Here is a 15589-nt window from a genome sequence, read left to right as displayed (position 1 = left end):
TGCTAGGATTTTTCACTGACAATCTGACACCACTAAAGATGAAAAAACAGAAAACCAAAATTTTACAAAATTAAACTGCCAATCTAGCTCACAGCACATTCTCCTTTAAGGCCCTTTCTCCAATTCTGGCCACAGCTCCATTCAACCAGCCCATAGAATAGGTGGGGAAGAGGTCAGAGCACCCAAGCACTCCTATAGCTTTTCTCTTTGGATGTGAATAGCCAATACTAGGATGATGGGAACTAGACTGAGCCTAAGTACCTAAAGCTGAGAGGAAAACGGCCCCTTTTCTTTTGTACTTTTCTAGGTTCAAGGAAACTTCAGAACTCCAAGTCCAGCTTCCTAGTTTTATATTCATGTAGTTAAGTTGTTACTATAGTCATGAAAATTGGGCTGTCATCCCAGAAATTTCAGACGCCAAGGCGTGCGGGTCACCTGAGGTTGGGAGTTCAAGACCAGCCTGACCAACATGGAGAAACACCGTCTCTACTAAAAATACAAAATTAGCCAAGCATGGTGGCGCATGCCTGTAATCCCAGCTACTCAGGAGGCTGAGGCAGGAGAACTGCTTGAACTCAGGAGACGCAGGTTGCGATGAACTGAGATCGCACCATTGCATTCCATCTGGGGCAACGAGTGAAACTCCATCTCAAAAAAAAAATTGTTTTCCTTTTCTTCCTATATTTAGTAACTAACTATTCTTCATCTAAATATATATTGTATAGACTTAAGACTAAGAAGAGACCTAAAAGAGCATTTAGTTCACTCTTCTAATTTTACTAATAAAGGAAACCAAGTTCCAAAGATATTCAGTGACTTGTCAGCCCACAAAGCTTGCTGGAGAGAATGCTTCGTTAGAGCTGAGTCCTTTCCAGTGCTCATTCCACCTGGTCACACTGTATAACTACTAAATACAAAAATTCCAAGAAGGTTCAGAGCAAAACAACAAAACAATACTCAGAAAACCCTATTAAAAAAGACTCCTTTATTTAGCCTAGGCACAGTAGAGGGGAACGTAAAATTGCCAATGAAATTTTTTCTTATCAAAAACTAGGATACACTAACTCTTGAAATTTGGTGTGTATATGAGATTTACTATAAAGACTATCAAATTAGTAAAGTACTGATGACATAATTGATTTTGTACCTTGGCTGGCTTTTATAACTTATACAATGCTAGCATATAGCTGATTCAATCTGCTTAAAAGGGAAAGCAAGCTTCAGGAATACGTGAATCCAGATATGAGTTCTCACATACTTAATTTCAAAGGAAACAGCTGCCTTTCAGAAATGAGATATACAAACTGAGTTATTTATTCTAGATCCACAGGTGACAAATGCTTTGCCCATAAGAGAATTTCTAACTCTAAACATGACAGGTATTTTAAAAAATTGTTTATATACACAGTAAATTTCAAGATAATTTTAAAAAGAAAAAAATAAACAGTATTCTCAATGAACACATATAGGCAAATGCCTGACTTCCAGGTTGAATTTTTGCCATGTTTTCTCTATGAATGTAGTTTGCAGAATTCCTATTTAAGCTTTCCATTTACCTATTACACTACATTAATTTAAAACCAATAACCCTGAAAATGAATAACCACAGTTATAAATTTGGGAATGAAGACATTGGGAAGAAATACCACAAGTGGGAGAAAATATGTGCAAAAGACACGTCTGATAAAGAACTGGTATTCAAAATACATAAAGCTCTTAACAATAAGAAAATGAACCAATTTAAGAATGGGCAAAAGAAGATATACAGATAGCAAATGAGCACATAAAAATGAGGTGCTCAACATCCTGTCATCAGGGAAATGCAAATTAAAATGAGATACCCCTACCTACCGATTAGAATGCCCCAAATCTAACACAGACATCAAATGCTAGAAAGGATATAAAGCCACAGGAACTCTCAAACATTGCTGGTGAAAACGCAAAACGGTACAGCTGCTTTCGAAGACAGTTTGGCATTTTCTTACACAACTCAACACTCTTACATAGAATTCAGCAGTCAAACTCGTTGGTCCCAAAGGAGTATTTAGCCAAAGGAGCTAAAAAATTAGGCCCAGACAAAAACTTGCACATGGATATTTTTAGGAACTTTATTCACAATTCTCCAAATTTAGAAGAAACTATGGTATCTTTCAGTAGATGAGGAGATAAACTGTGGAACATCCAGACAACAGAATATTAACCAGTACTAAAAAGAAGTCCGTGGTTTACGGACTGTAATAAATGTACCACTGTAGTGTGGAATTTTGATATGGTGGATGCTGATAGCAAGGGAGGTTATATGTGTGTGTGGGTGGGTGGGGAGGGGATACAAGGGAACTCTGTACTTTCTGCTCGATTTTGCTGTGAACTTAAAACTGATCTAAAAAATAAAAACTATTAAAATCTTTTTTTAAAAATTGAGAAAAGAATACTATGTGAAGATACTTTAAGCTATTAGATTCAGTCAAGAGACTCTGGGCCACAATTATAATTATCCATTACCAAGCAAGTCATACAGTGAGGGCATGCCCTATACAGCTTACATTACAGAATCCAGCATGATATTCTAAAAACCAAAAGCGACATCTGAAAGAGCCAAGTTCAGCCCTAAAATTATAGACTGCTATCAGTGCCACAAATAATTACGAAGTCTATTTTAGAATTTAAACCCATTAGGATTTGTTTTTCAAAGTTCATTTACTAAGGTCTAGTCTCACATCTCCCCTAATATACTCTTTACTAATTAAACAATTTTGCTGCCATGACAGCAATACATTTGCTTAAAGAAAACAATTTTACAACTTTGAAATTTTAGTGTCATTTTATGCCACAAAACTTTATTTACAAAGTTTTTCAGAATATACTTGTTATACACCCACTATTCCAAGAGTGAAATGATATCAAACAGATTACACAGCACACAAAACAGAGAAAGCATTCTACAATATATACAGTGCCATAAGTGGTTGCTATTTTTACAGTTTTCTTTTGAAAATAATCTGCTGATTTTTTTTGCTGATAACACTTCAGAGTGATGTTATCTTCAATTGTAGATTTCCACAGGGAGTCAAGAGTCTAACAATCCAATATATTTTATAGGTGGTATTTGAGAGTTTACCAGTAACTACAAATCATTTTTTTTCCCACTTTTTTTCAATAGTCTTGGATGATGAAGAATTATGACTTTCACCACCACTATACTGTTCATATAAAGTCTGAAATTTAAAAACACAAATCGGTTTTGTAATATTTTAGTTCAATGTACCGTCATATTAATAGATATATTTGGATATATTCTAAATACAGTAAATTTCTCTCTTGTTCTCATAATTGGGAAATTATTTTATAAAGCTATTAGAGATAATAAAGAATTTTAAACACCAAGCTTGGCCTTAAGCATTACCTATCATGAGATATAACTCAATCTTTCTATGAAAGAAATATAACAGAGCTACTAATTAACATACATATGAGCCTTCAAGGCATTCTTTTTTTTACTTTTTCTTAAATAAAGCCAGTCTTAGGTAAATTCCTATACAAAATACATTTATTAGGAAACTTTATATTATCAGATGATATTTAAACTAATAAATAGAAGACATTACAAATTATTATATAAATATATACTGAAATCTGTATATTTAAAAATTATTTAAGAATCAGCTAACATCTAACTTATGAAGATGGCAGACATCTTTGCCCTCAAGCAACATACAACTTCGGTGACAAAAATAACTAATCCACCTCAATTATACCTATAAGAGGCTTTTAACAATATATTAGTATAAATTTAAAACAAGGAGATACAAAATACAGAGCAATTACAAAACAAATTTTGTCAAATTTTAATTACTAAATCTATTGCTTTAGCCATTAGCATTTGAGAAAATTTAAGAAAACAGCTACTTTATATCATATGAATGCAAATACAGTGAATGTATAGTAAAGTCCTTCAGAAAGGCATTCAAGCTCTTGGCAACTCAGATGGACTATATACCTATCCAGAGGGCTACAACTATTGATAGTTTAAGTTCCCATCATTTTATGATAATGTTGTAACTGAAATATATTATCAGTAACCGCTTGGTAGCTAAACTAGCTGTCAATAAGCATTTATAGGGTTCTAGAAAGGACTACGTGTTTGCTAACAGTAAGATCTAAAAATCATGGTATAGATATAAGTGGACATTGTGAGGCTTTTAAAAAGCTTGAGACTTGTGCTTTGAGAATTGTGTTGTCTGCTATGTATGGCTTCAAAAAAGCCATTACATGTAATGTCTCCAAGGAAAAAACTGGGTAAAAGGAATAAATTCAAAAGTTGTGTTAATAATGGTGCTGAGTTAAAAGACACATTACGTTCCTCTATTAAATTTATTCCAGTTGAGACCTGACAGCAATCTTTTGAATGCACCTTACATGACTATCTACTTTGAACTGTGCTGTATGCACAAGAATATAAATCAAGTAGATCTGTATTTGTCAAAATGCATGTTAAATATCTAAATGTAGAAACATGCTTCATAACTGATCTGATGATAGGACTAACTTTTCTTCAGACTACCTGTTTTTTTAAATGTCTAATTCACTATATAAAACAGTTAAAATTAATGTAAAGAGCAGACACACTTTTTTTTTTTTTTAAGACGGGGTTTCACCATGTTGGTCAGGCTGGTCTTGAACTCCTGACCTCAGATGATCCACCCGCCTTGGCCTCCAAAGTGCTTGGATTATAGGCGTGAGCCGCTACGCCCGGCCAAGAGCAGACATACTTACTTTAGCAGCTTTCAAAATAGAGTTAGGAGAATTCAGACCAACAAGTTGGCCAAGAACATATTTCATTTCTTCAGTGGTTCCCTTGGCTATTTGTTTACCTGTAAAATAAATCAATAATACACTAGTACCAATAAGAAAAATAATATAAGTCCATTATAAATACACATTTTGATTCACAGCATAAGTGACACACTGATTATACACCTTATCTAAAATAAGTAAAAATGAATACCAGAAGTAAAGAAAAAAGTTTGTTTACTTTTTATAATAATGGAACTTCCTTAAGGAAAGAGAAAGAGGTAGGCTGACCAAGAGCAGCCAATTCAGATTCTGTTTCTGTTATATAAATAGGTAACAGACTGTTTATATTAGTAATGTAGTAATAAACAAAGTTTTAAAGAAGTAGTACCTGGATGAGTTTGAATTTGAACGTATGCATGAGCCAGGAGCTCAGGAATGGATATCCTCTGTTTAGGGTCCCTTATTAAACAACACTATATAAACAAAAAAAATTTTAAAAGAAAAACAAAGCAGATTTTTACATATGATATTGATGAAATATTTTTCCAGATTATATTATAAAAGTTGCTTTTTAGATATCCCATTCAAATAATGACAAGATTATTTCTCCCAAGGCACTTCTGCAAAATCTCTAAGTATTTACAAACTTTAAAACATCTTCAAAGTAAAAAACTAATTCAGTTAGCAATTCTTTTGAATAGAATAGTTATATCTAAGCGAGTTACATAACACCAATCATTTCAGCTATTTCTTTTAAGTAAATAATTAGTTATATGAAATTAATATTACCTTTAACACATCTTGAAGATCTATCTCTGGAATATCAGGAAATTCAATTTCATGATTTGGATCAATTATGGCATGCAATTTAGAAATCTGATTAATTATATGCTGAAATGGTGTCTTGCCATAAGTCATATAGTACAAAATACATCCTAAGGACCAAACATCACTTTTGGGACTTATCTATGGAAAAAACAAACACAAAAAAGTTGCTGTTATTTTAATATAAAATGTAAAACACATATATGAAACATATATATGTATATATATACATTTAAAATCATAATTAAATCTCCATGAATGCCTGAGTACATTATGTTAATATGACAAAACATCTTTTACTAGTTTTCATTTCAGTTGGTTTTTCCATTAACAGAGCTTCTCTTTAAATCCTTCTATAACCTCATAATTAAAATATTTCAATTTTAAGACAAAATATTAAATTCTTTCCAACCTGGGAAAATATAAAACTAAAAAATATAACTATAGTTTTAAGGTTACTTGTTTTCCCCAGAATTATTGGAAGTTCAAAGTATGTATACAGTTTTAATGGCTGTTTAAATTACGCAACCCTTCAGACCTTTGGAAATAATAAATAAATAATACAAAGATTGGAGAAAGATTTACCAACCAAATGGAGAGCAAAAATAAATAAATAAATAAATAAAAAGCAGGAGTTGCAATTCTCGCCTCTGATAAAATAGATTTTAAAGCAACAAAGATATAATGGTAAAAGAATCAATGCAACAAAAAGAGCTAACGATCCTAAATATATACGCTCCCAATAGAGGAACACCCAGATACATAAGACCTATGAATAGACTTAGACTCCCACACAATAATTGTGGGAGACTTCAACATCAATATTAGATAGATCAATGAGACAGAAAAAAAATTTTTTTTTTTTTTTGAGACGGAGTTTCGCTTTTGTTACCCAGGCTGGAGTGCAATGGCGCGATCTCGGCTCACCGCAACTTCCGCCTCCTGGGTTCAGGCAATTCTCCTGCCTCAGCCTCCTGAATGGCTGGGATTACAGGCACGCGCCACCGTACCCAGCTAATTTTTTGTATTTTTAGTAAAGACGGGGTTTAACCATCTTGACCAGGATGGTCTCGATCTCTTGACTTCGTGATCCACCCGCCTCGGCCTCCCAAAGTGCTGGGATTACAGGCTTGAGCCACCGCTCCCGGCCGAGACCTGGAACAAGTAAACTTAATAAATATTACCAGTACCACATCACACCTACTCACAGGTGTAAATGAAATATCGGTTGGCCATTATTAAGCACAATTATTGGCATAAAAGAGGTTTTCAATACCCATTTTTAGAATAAAGCAACACTCCCGTTCTCTTTCCCTCTTTCTCTTCCTCTTTCTTCCTTTCCTTCATTCCTTTTTTTTTCTTTCTTTCAAAAAAAAAGAGAAAACAGGACCTAATTTGGAATTGGAGGCTGTGAATTTAAGTTCTGATTCAGCTACTTCTTAGTTGTAATATTTTTAGACATCAGCAAATTTTCTGGACTTTATCTGGAAATTGAAGACATTAAGAACATCTGCTTTCCTACCTCAGTGAGGAACTGAACTACTATGGATGTCATTGGAAGCTGTGAATTCTCTGTTGTTAGAGTTATGAGTCCTGGCTTTGAATGGGAACACTGTGGTCTTTGTTTATGGTTTATTAATGTTGGGTCTCTTAGAACCATGGCTCTGCCTACACTGGCAGGCCAAATAGTAACAGTAATGGCAACAAACAACCCCTTGTAGAAGAAAATGTCTATAAGAAGGGCTGGGTGCGGTGGCTCAAGCCTGTAATCCCAGCACTTTGGGAGGCCGAGGCGGGTGGATCACGAAGTCAAGAGATCGAGACCATCCTGGTCAACATGGTGAAACCCCGTCTCTACTAAAAATACAAAAAATCAGCTGGGCATGGTGGCGCATGCCTGTAAACCCAGCTACTCAGGAGGCTGAGGCAGGAGAATTGCCTGAACCCAGGAGGAGGAGGTTGCGGTGAGCCGAGATCGCGTCATTGCACTCCAGCCTGGGTAACGAGAGTGAAACTCCGTCTCAAAAAAAAAAAAAAAAAAAAGAAAATGTCTATAAGAATAAAATCAGAATAGCTCAACATTTGTTGAGAAGCTTCTCTGTGCTAGAACTAGGCTGTGTGCTCAGAATCGCCTCACTTAGTTCTTAACAACAACAAAAAATAAAAATACAACTTTAAATCCAAATGCATATACTATAGAACTATGCTGAGCTTGTATTCTGGTTTTGTCACTAACTGGTGGTACTATGTGTATATTTCCTCACTTCTGATACAGAAATAATAAAAGTACATTGTCATGGGCATCAAATGGTAAACCATAAATATGGTTAATCATAGGGGAAAGTTTCTGGTTATTATAAGTACTCAAGTTGTAAAGCAAATGAAAATAGAATTGATAAATGAAGTCAAGAACTGCATATCGTATTTAAGATGAACAAACTCATGGAAAGTCTAATAAAAAACATAACAAATCTAAGTTTTAGAAGAGGAGTGGAGGCTAAACAAATACAAAAATAATTTTATGAAAATATTTAGCAAAATTTTATGCCAGTTATTTCAAAAACATTTAAAAGCTAGATTTTCTAAAATGGAAAATGTAATTTAGTAAATAAAAACTCATTTATCAAGTAATGATTCTAAACTTAATAAATGTGCTAAGTACCTTATATATTCTTTCCCATTTTTATCCTCCATTTATTTTACAATAGGCACTGTCTATAAACCTAATTTAGAGACAGGCAAACTAGGCAAGTACTTGGCCATAGACAGTTGTTAATGAAGAGGCAGATCTATGACTTGAATGGATGCAGGGCCCTGAGACAATGTGTACTTGCACCCACTTAGTTATCCTGATGTAGAGAAAGAAGGGTTAACCTGGGAGCCCAAGGCATCACAGGAGGCAAAAGGAGCCCCTGACAAGGGGCACTTATGAGGCTAACACAAAGCTCATCGAGGTAGTGAAATAAAGTAAGTGAAAAAGTAGCTAGTGGCAGGCCAGAAAAAAATTACATTCTCCAGGTGTACTTGGAAATGTAGAATTCACAAATAAGTAACTGGTAAAAAATAAAACATGAGAACTGGAAACAAAAAAACCCAGCAATGTCTCTGTAATGGCCTAAAAAGCTTTAGAACTTAAAGAAATTGTTATCTGGTAAGTTTATTCAGAAAATAGTGCAGATAAATGGGATGTAAATAATCTTTACAGTACCTTTGACTTAGATTTCCCATTCTCTCTGGAGGAAGACATGTCTTTGATCGCTTCTGGTGGCATATAATTAACTGTGCCAACCTATTTGCCAAGTGAGAGAAAACACAAATCAATGAAAACACTTCATTCTGCTTTAGATTTCTAAAAATACAAATGCCAGATCCTTGGAAACTATATCCTGCAAACTTCAAATAACTGCTGACAATGTTAAGATATATATCAAATTTCTTCACAACCGCAGCAAAATGAGTTGGGTTCCTAATCAGCAAAATGACTCCTTTCAGAAAGCTGTGCTTCTTCTGTGATTATGGTGGGCAACTAGTAAAGTCTGTCCTAAAAACTGTCCAGGCTAAAATCCCATTAATGACCATAAACTTTGAGGCCATCAAGGGACTTACCATTCGTTTCCGTGCCGTAACATACTTAACTTTAAAAAAGTATATTTTTTAAATAAGCCAACCAATATATAAACAAAAAGACCACCTAGCTTTGTCTCGCAGCAGTGCTCCAAGTTTCTACAGTAGGATAGGCCAACCTTACAATGGACTCATTTTATTCTAAAACAAATGGTTTGCTCTCAAACACAGAATATCTCTACTTTAGGGCCTTGACCTGGAAGATATTGTCAGGCTGATTTACAACTCATCGTTCTGCCATACTTTTGACATAAAGAGACATGACTATCAAATAGAATTGTTTGAAGGACACGTTGTCGAATCCTCCCAACAAAGTCTAGTTTTACTCCTGGGATTTAGGTGGACTCACATCAAAAATCTGTAAACATGGAACATAACATCTTGGTTCCAAGCAAGAATATTTTTTAGATATACTTTGGTGCCACTGCTTTAGTTTTTATAGAACAACTTCCTTAAGTTTGCTGTTTGCAATACCTATTATTAAAATGTTGCTTATAATACTAATATGAAGGCCCATTTAAGAATTTTTTTTTTCTTCTAATTTCAGGGATTGGAAAAGGTCTGCTTCTCAGGAAGAATAAAAATAATCTTACCTCAAAAAATGAAAAACATATAACTGCAGTTCCCTCTTTGTTTGTAACAAGGAAACTGAGCCAAATTTTCAGGTCAATTTTTGATCACAACCAAATGATTTCCAAGGAAGGTATTACTGTTTCTCTACTTTAGCTATAAGAAAACCATTCATAATTGCTAGAGATAGTCATATTTGATCTTAACTTTCTATTCTAAATTATAATGATCATGGTTCATATTTTAAAATCTATTCTTATTAAAAGACTTCAAATCCTTTGATTAAAAATATAACACTCATTTGCAAAATAATACTTTACAGGTGAAAAAAGAATTGAAGTCTACTATGAGATAACCAACCATTAAAAGTCTTACCTGAGAATCTTTAACAATACTTGTTGTATCTGGTTGCATTTGGTTTGCGATCCCAAAATCAATTAGCTTTAACATTCCATCCACTATCAGAAAGTTAGCTGGTTTAAGATCACTGTGAACAATGCCTTTAAAATAAAGGACCAAAAAACTCACAACCTACAGGTCAAGCTGTATTTATTCCTTCAATTAGTGACTCCAAGTCAATATTCATTTTTGTATTTATTCTGCAAACATTTACATAGCAATTATTATGTGCCAGGCACTACTCTAAGTTTCTTGTTTATACAGTAGTGACTCATTTAATCCTCACTACAGTGTTGAAGTATTATCATCTTCCCCATTGTAAGGCAAGGAAACCAAGGCAATGAGAGTTTAATTAACTTATACAAGGTCACACAGCCTAAGTGACAGTACCATGAGTTAAAGCCAGGAAGTCTGGCTTCAGAATCTATCCTTTTAACTACTGTGACTCACTGTCCACTAGAAAGCATCATAAATTATACTGCCAGACAGTAAGACCCTAATGCTCCTGACATCTCCATCCCTATAGCCCTGATCTTGATCACTGAATTATCTTTTAACTTATAGAGAGATATAAGAAGGAGATAAATTACAATTAACTGGGATAACAGTTATTAAGAAGAAGAAAAAAAAACCAGGATAAGGCAGAGAATAGCCCTAAAAAGAACAAAGGACAAGTAAAAACCAACTCAGAAGTAGGCCTAACAGTAAAAAAACAAACAAACAAAAAACCCAGCTCTCACACAGGGCGTACAATACAAAATGATTAGGAGAATGAGTAAAATCTCATATTTTTAGGATGCCAGAACCCCAAAGTGTCAGTTCTGCTATAATCTAAGTATTTGAGAAAAATACATTTTGTATTACAGATGTTAAGAATTTGAGTTCATGTCCTATATCCTTTGGGTTAAGTGTTTTAAGAAATGGTTTTGTACCTTCATCTTTAAATAAACTTCTAATTATTTAGTTCATCTAGTTAAAGATGCCAATAACCAATGCCTTAAAGTTGTAAGTGTATTTCTCTAAGATGACACTATTAACAAATATTTTAACCTTCACACAAATATAAAAAAACCTTTAAATACCATGTTGATGGATTGTGTGAACTGCCTCTAACATATTTTTCCAGTAACTCTTGCGCTCCCATGGGTCAATGGATTTTTTCTTTTTAAGCCAACTATTAAGATCAATATTTCCACACTCCATTACCATGTAGATGTACTGGTCTGTGATTTCACTGCAATTAAACAAATAAAAGCAGCAAAACAATAAATGGCAAGGTTATATTAAAAGTTACTAAATATTTACCTGAAGAATTAAGACAAAAGTTTTCTTTTTAAATTTAAAAAGAATTCTTACTAATCATAAAGCCGGATGATCTTATCACTGTGTTGTTGTAGTTTATTCAAATAAGCTATTTCGTTCCGGTAACTATCAAGAGTTTGGTTATCTGCTTCTTCTAAGTTCACATATTTTATAGCATATATCTGTTTCTTTTCATTCAAAACCTGAAATACCTATAGAGTAGAACAAAGAGAAGTTTAGAATATACTACTTATACACTATTGCAATGATTCTAAATTTATTAGAATTTTAGGTTGGGAGAAAATTCTGAAGGAAATACTGACATGAACAATTAAAAGTTTCTAGGCCTATTTTGAGTTTAGCAGGAAGAAAAGTAATTCTGATTGGAGAGTAACAACAGTCCATTTCCAATGACCTATGATGATGGGCATTCACTATTTAAGGTATAAATCTAAGTTTTTATATCAACATGTAAGAAAAATAATTTAAATTTCATATATATAACAATCTGTGGGATGCCCTAACCAGGGAAACAGCATAAAGAAAAAGACATTCCAAAAGGTTAAGGACAAGCCTAGTCAGTGGTGTGCTCCTTTAATCCCAACTACTCAGAAGGCTGAGGTGGGAGAATCACTTGAGCCCCAGAGTTTGAGTCCAGCCTTGGCAAAATAGTGAGACACTGTCTCCAGGGAAAAAAAAAGTGAAGGATGACTAAAGGCTATGATAGAGTCAATTCCATTCACAGATGTTGTTTTCTCCATTGCACCTGGATTTAGCAATTTCATTCATGTGACACAGAATATTAAAAAATATATACTAATCATAAGCTATCAGTATATCCAGTTGTAAAAAGTATAGAGTAGGTACGATTTTCAAAGTCAAGTTGGCAGGAAGAAGATGTATGTTGTCAGAATCTCTGAGGTCACAGTTCAATTGCTCTGGCTACAATGAACGGTCAATTTGTAAGTAACATTTATAGGACAGATAACATTTTTAAAAACAAAAAACACTGCAAATGTAGCTTTCAGCAAATATGCAACAGGGATGGTGCTTTTAAAACTCAATTCAAATACAAAATGCCAGTGTATATAAGAAAAATTATATTGATATATCCCCTTTGACATATTTAAGTAAAAATTGATTTAAGCTGAACACCCAGCAGATACAGGGAAGGAATAAGAAAAGAGCCCAACCGTTCATGAGGTTGATGTGCTAAAACTGCACTAACAAGGAAAATCTATCAGGCCCCTCAGGTATAACTTGCTTTTAATTTTTAAGTATAAGAGTCTAATGAAGTATTACTGGTTTTAGTTCGATACACAGCAAATTAGAGGGGGATGGAGCATAAGAGGGAGAAGAAAATAACAATAAAACAGATAGGAATTTAAAAACAGCAGCATAAAGCCATTTTGTAAAAGGTAAACAGCCTCATAAACCCACGACCCTGAATCTAATGGCTAATATCTTATTTGTATGTTCTGCTGGTGTATCTGTACAATGAAATAGCTTTGTAGCATAAAAATAAAATTTAAAGATAGAAAGACTAGAGGGAAATACCTGAATTGGAGCTCCAGCTCCAACCTTATCAGCAACCTAACTTTGGGCAAGTTCCTTAACCTTTCAAAAATCAAATGCTGTTAGTAGTACCTACTGCACAGGGTTGGAAGGATGACTCAAATGACTGATGTCTGCAGTGTTCTACAGTGTGTCTGAGGTGAAGCAAATGTCAGCTACCATCACTAAAGACATTCAGGACAGAATCAAGTGGACATTTTAAAACATGTTAAAGTTATCAGATATATCAGAAAAAAGCATACTAAATATTAAATTAGTATTTAGTATTAATTAAATGTTAAATTAGGATATTAAAGCTATTTATGTAATAAGATCTTTAAGTGAACAAATAAAAACTTTTAAATTAACTTTTTGCATGAATGAGTTTATTATTGCCCCCACTGTCCCTGTTCTGGCAAAACTCTTGCAATCTGGATTAGGTTAGCCTTATTTCAATTTCATAGAGATAGTATAAAGTGATGATTTGTTAGTTCTGTGAGAAGTTTCCAGTATCCTGACCATGCTCATTAACCCCATGACTGTTCTAGATACTCTTAATAGCCTCCTTAAAAATTGTTCACTGCCTAAACTCTGAAACGGGCAGAGCACAAATTGTATTAGTTTTATAAAGCATGTTACTACTTTTTCTCTGAGGCATTTGATTTTTTCAACTCTATCATAATTAACTTAAATAACAATTAAATTGAATTCAGAAAATATGGGTCAGTCACAGCTTTATCACTTGGCCCTTGACTTAAATAAGCTTACATCTTCATTATACTCCAAGGAAAAATGTTCAAAATGCCATTAAGACTACTCTACATTCTCTAAAAATATATCACTAAATAAATACCTCTATTAAGTGTCAATACTTTGGTACTACTAAAATATAGCCAAATAACAAATAAATAATAAATATTAACCAAGTAATTTCTATGAAAGCAATTAGGTAATTCAAATAGATTGATAAAAGAAAATGTATAATGAAACCAATATATTGGAAGACTTGATACACATGGTAATGCACATACCTTATCTTTAATAAGTTAGTAAGACAGCCTTATGCAAGTCTAATTACTGTTAGCTGGATTAGGAAATTACAGTAAAACTTAAAATCAGTCAAACAGTATTTGTTTAATGTATCATCCTTAAAAACTTATAATAGCAAAACAGCTGAAGACGGAGAGTTTACTCATTCAACTAATAAATACAGTCTCTATCTGTTCTAGGTACTGTTCTAGATACTGGGGCTAATATCACTGAGCAATTCAGACAAACATCCCTGTCTTCATGGAGCGCACATACATTCAAGTGCAGGGGGACACAAACAGCAAACCAAATAAGTAATTTACAGAACATGTCAGAAGGTAAGATACAGAGAAAAACAAAACAGGAGGGGAATAGAGAACATCAGTGATTGGAAGGTGGGAGTTGCAGTTTTAGACTGTGGGCAAGGAAGTCCTAACTCAGAAAATACATGAGGATATCTGGAGGAAAATAGGATGTGATGTTAAAATAGACCAGGAGGAGGGCTGGGCACAGTGCCGTAATCCAGGCACTTTGGGAGGCGAGGTGGGAGAATCACAAGGTCAGGAGTTCAAGAACAGCCTGGCCAACATGGTGAAACACCGTCTCTACAAAAAATTAACTGGGCATACTGGCAGGTGTCTGTAATCCCAGCTACTCAGGAAGCTGAGGCAGGAGAATTGATTGAATCCGGAAAATGAAGGTTGCAGTGAGCCAAGATTGTGCCACTGCACTCCAGCCCGGGCGACAGAGTGAGACTCCTTCTCAAAAAAAAAAAGATCAGAAGGAACTTAAGTAAGGTAAACACAGAAAGACAAATACCTCATGTTCTCACTTATATGTGAAATCTAAAACAATTAAACTCATAGAAGCAGAGCTTATACCACCTTTGACAATGGTGGTTACCAAAGGCTGGAGATTGAGGGAAATGGGAAGATGTTGGTGAAGGGATACAAAGCCTCAAATAAAAGAAACAAGTTTGACTTTTTTTTAGATCATTAGCATAGCAGAATGAATATGATAATTGGATATTATACATTTCAATATTGCAAAGAGTCAATTTCTAACGTTCTCATCACAAAATAATTTGAGGCACTAGATGTTAATTAGCTTAATCATTCCACATTGTATTAAAACATCATAATATCACCTTGTACCCCATAAAAATATACAACTATAATTTGTCAATATGAAATTTAGAAAAAAGTAGACCAGGAAGGCAAAGACTGAATCAATGAAATTCTTTAGGAGGCAATTAAAATAATTTAGGTGAAAATACAAAAGTTGCCCTGACCAAAGCAATAACGCTGGAGATGATAAGAAAACATTCTGGAGATACTTTGAAGTAGAACCAACAAGATTTGCCGATTGGCTAGATGTGTGTATGAGAATGAGAGGCACCAATTTTTTGGTCAATCAGTTGCAAGAATGAAGTTGCCATTTACTGAAATGGGAAAAGCTATAGAGCAAGAGTTGTGTTTGGACATATTGTTTT

The 15589-nt window shown here is 34.1% G+C and overlaps 1 protein-coding gene across 7 annotated transcripts in view; it reads right to left on the bottom strand.

Moving 5' to 3' along the window:
• Positions 1 to 2809: 2809 nt before the first annotated feature.
• The window catches only part of TTK (TTK protein kinase), a 119822-nt gene continuing 107042 nt past the window's right edge, over positions 2810 to 15589 (bottom strand). For all 7 annotated transcript variants that reach the window (XM_035297701.3, XM_035297703.3, XM_078370708.1 and 4 more), the window contains 8 exons: positions 11569 to 11726; positions 11295 to 11446; positions 10189 to 10313; positions 8828 to 8908; positions 5584 to 5760; positions 5183 to 5267; positions 4774 to 4871; positions 2810 to 3215 (listed from right to left, as the gene is read on the bottom strand). In XM_035297701.3, coding sequence (XP_035153592.2) covers positions 3132 to 3215; positions 4774 to 4871; positions 5183 to 5267; positions 5584 to 5760; positions 8828 to 8908; positions 10189 to 10313; positions 11295 to 11446; positions 11569 to 11726 — 960 coding nt within the window. In that variant the 3' untranslated portion in view covers positions 2810 to 3131. The remainder of the gene's footprint in view (positions 3216 to 4773; positions 4872 to 5182; positions 5268 to 5583; positions 5761 to 8827; positions 8909 to 10188; positions 10314 to 11294; positions 11447 to 11568; positions 11727 to 15589) is intronic.

The sequence above is a fragment of the Callithrix jacchus genome, chromosome 4 (genome assembly GCF_049354715.1).
Source record: "Callithrix jacchus isolate 240 chromosome 4, calJac240_pri, whole genome shotgun sequence".
Lineage (NCBI taxonomy): Eukaryota > Metazoa > Chordata > Mammalia > Primates > Cebidae > Callithrix > Callithrix jacchus.
The sequence above is the reverse complement of the archived record's forward strand: the minus strand, read 5'-3'. Positions and strand labels throughout refer to the sequence as shown.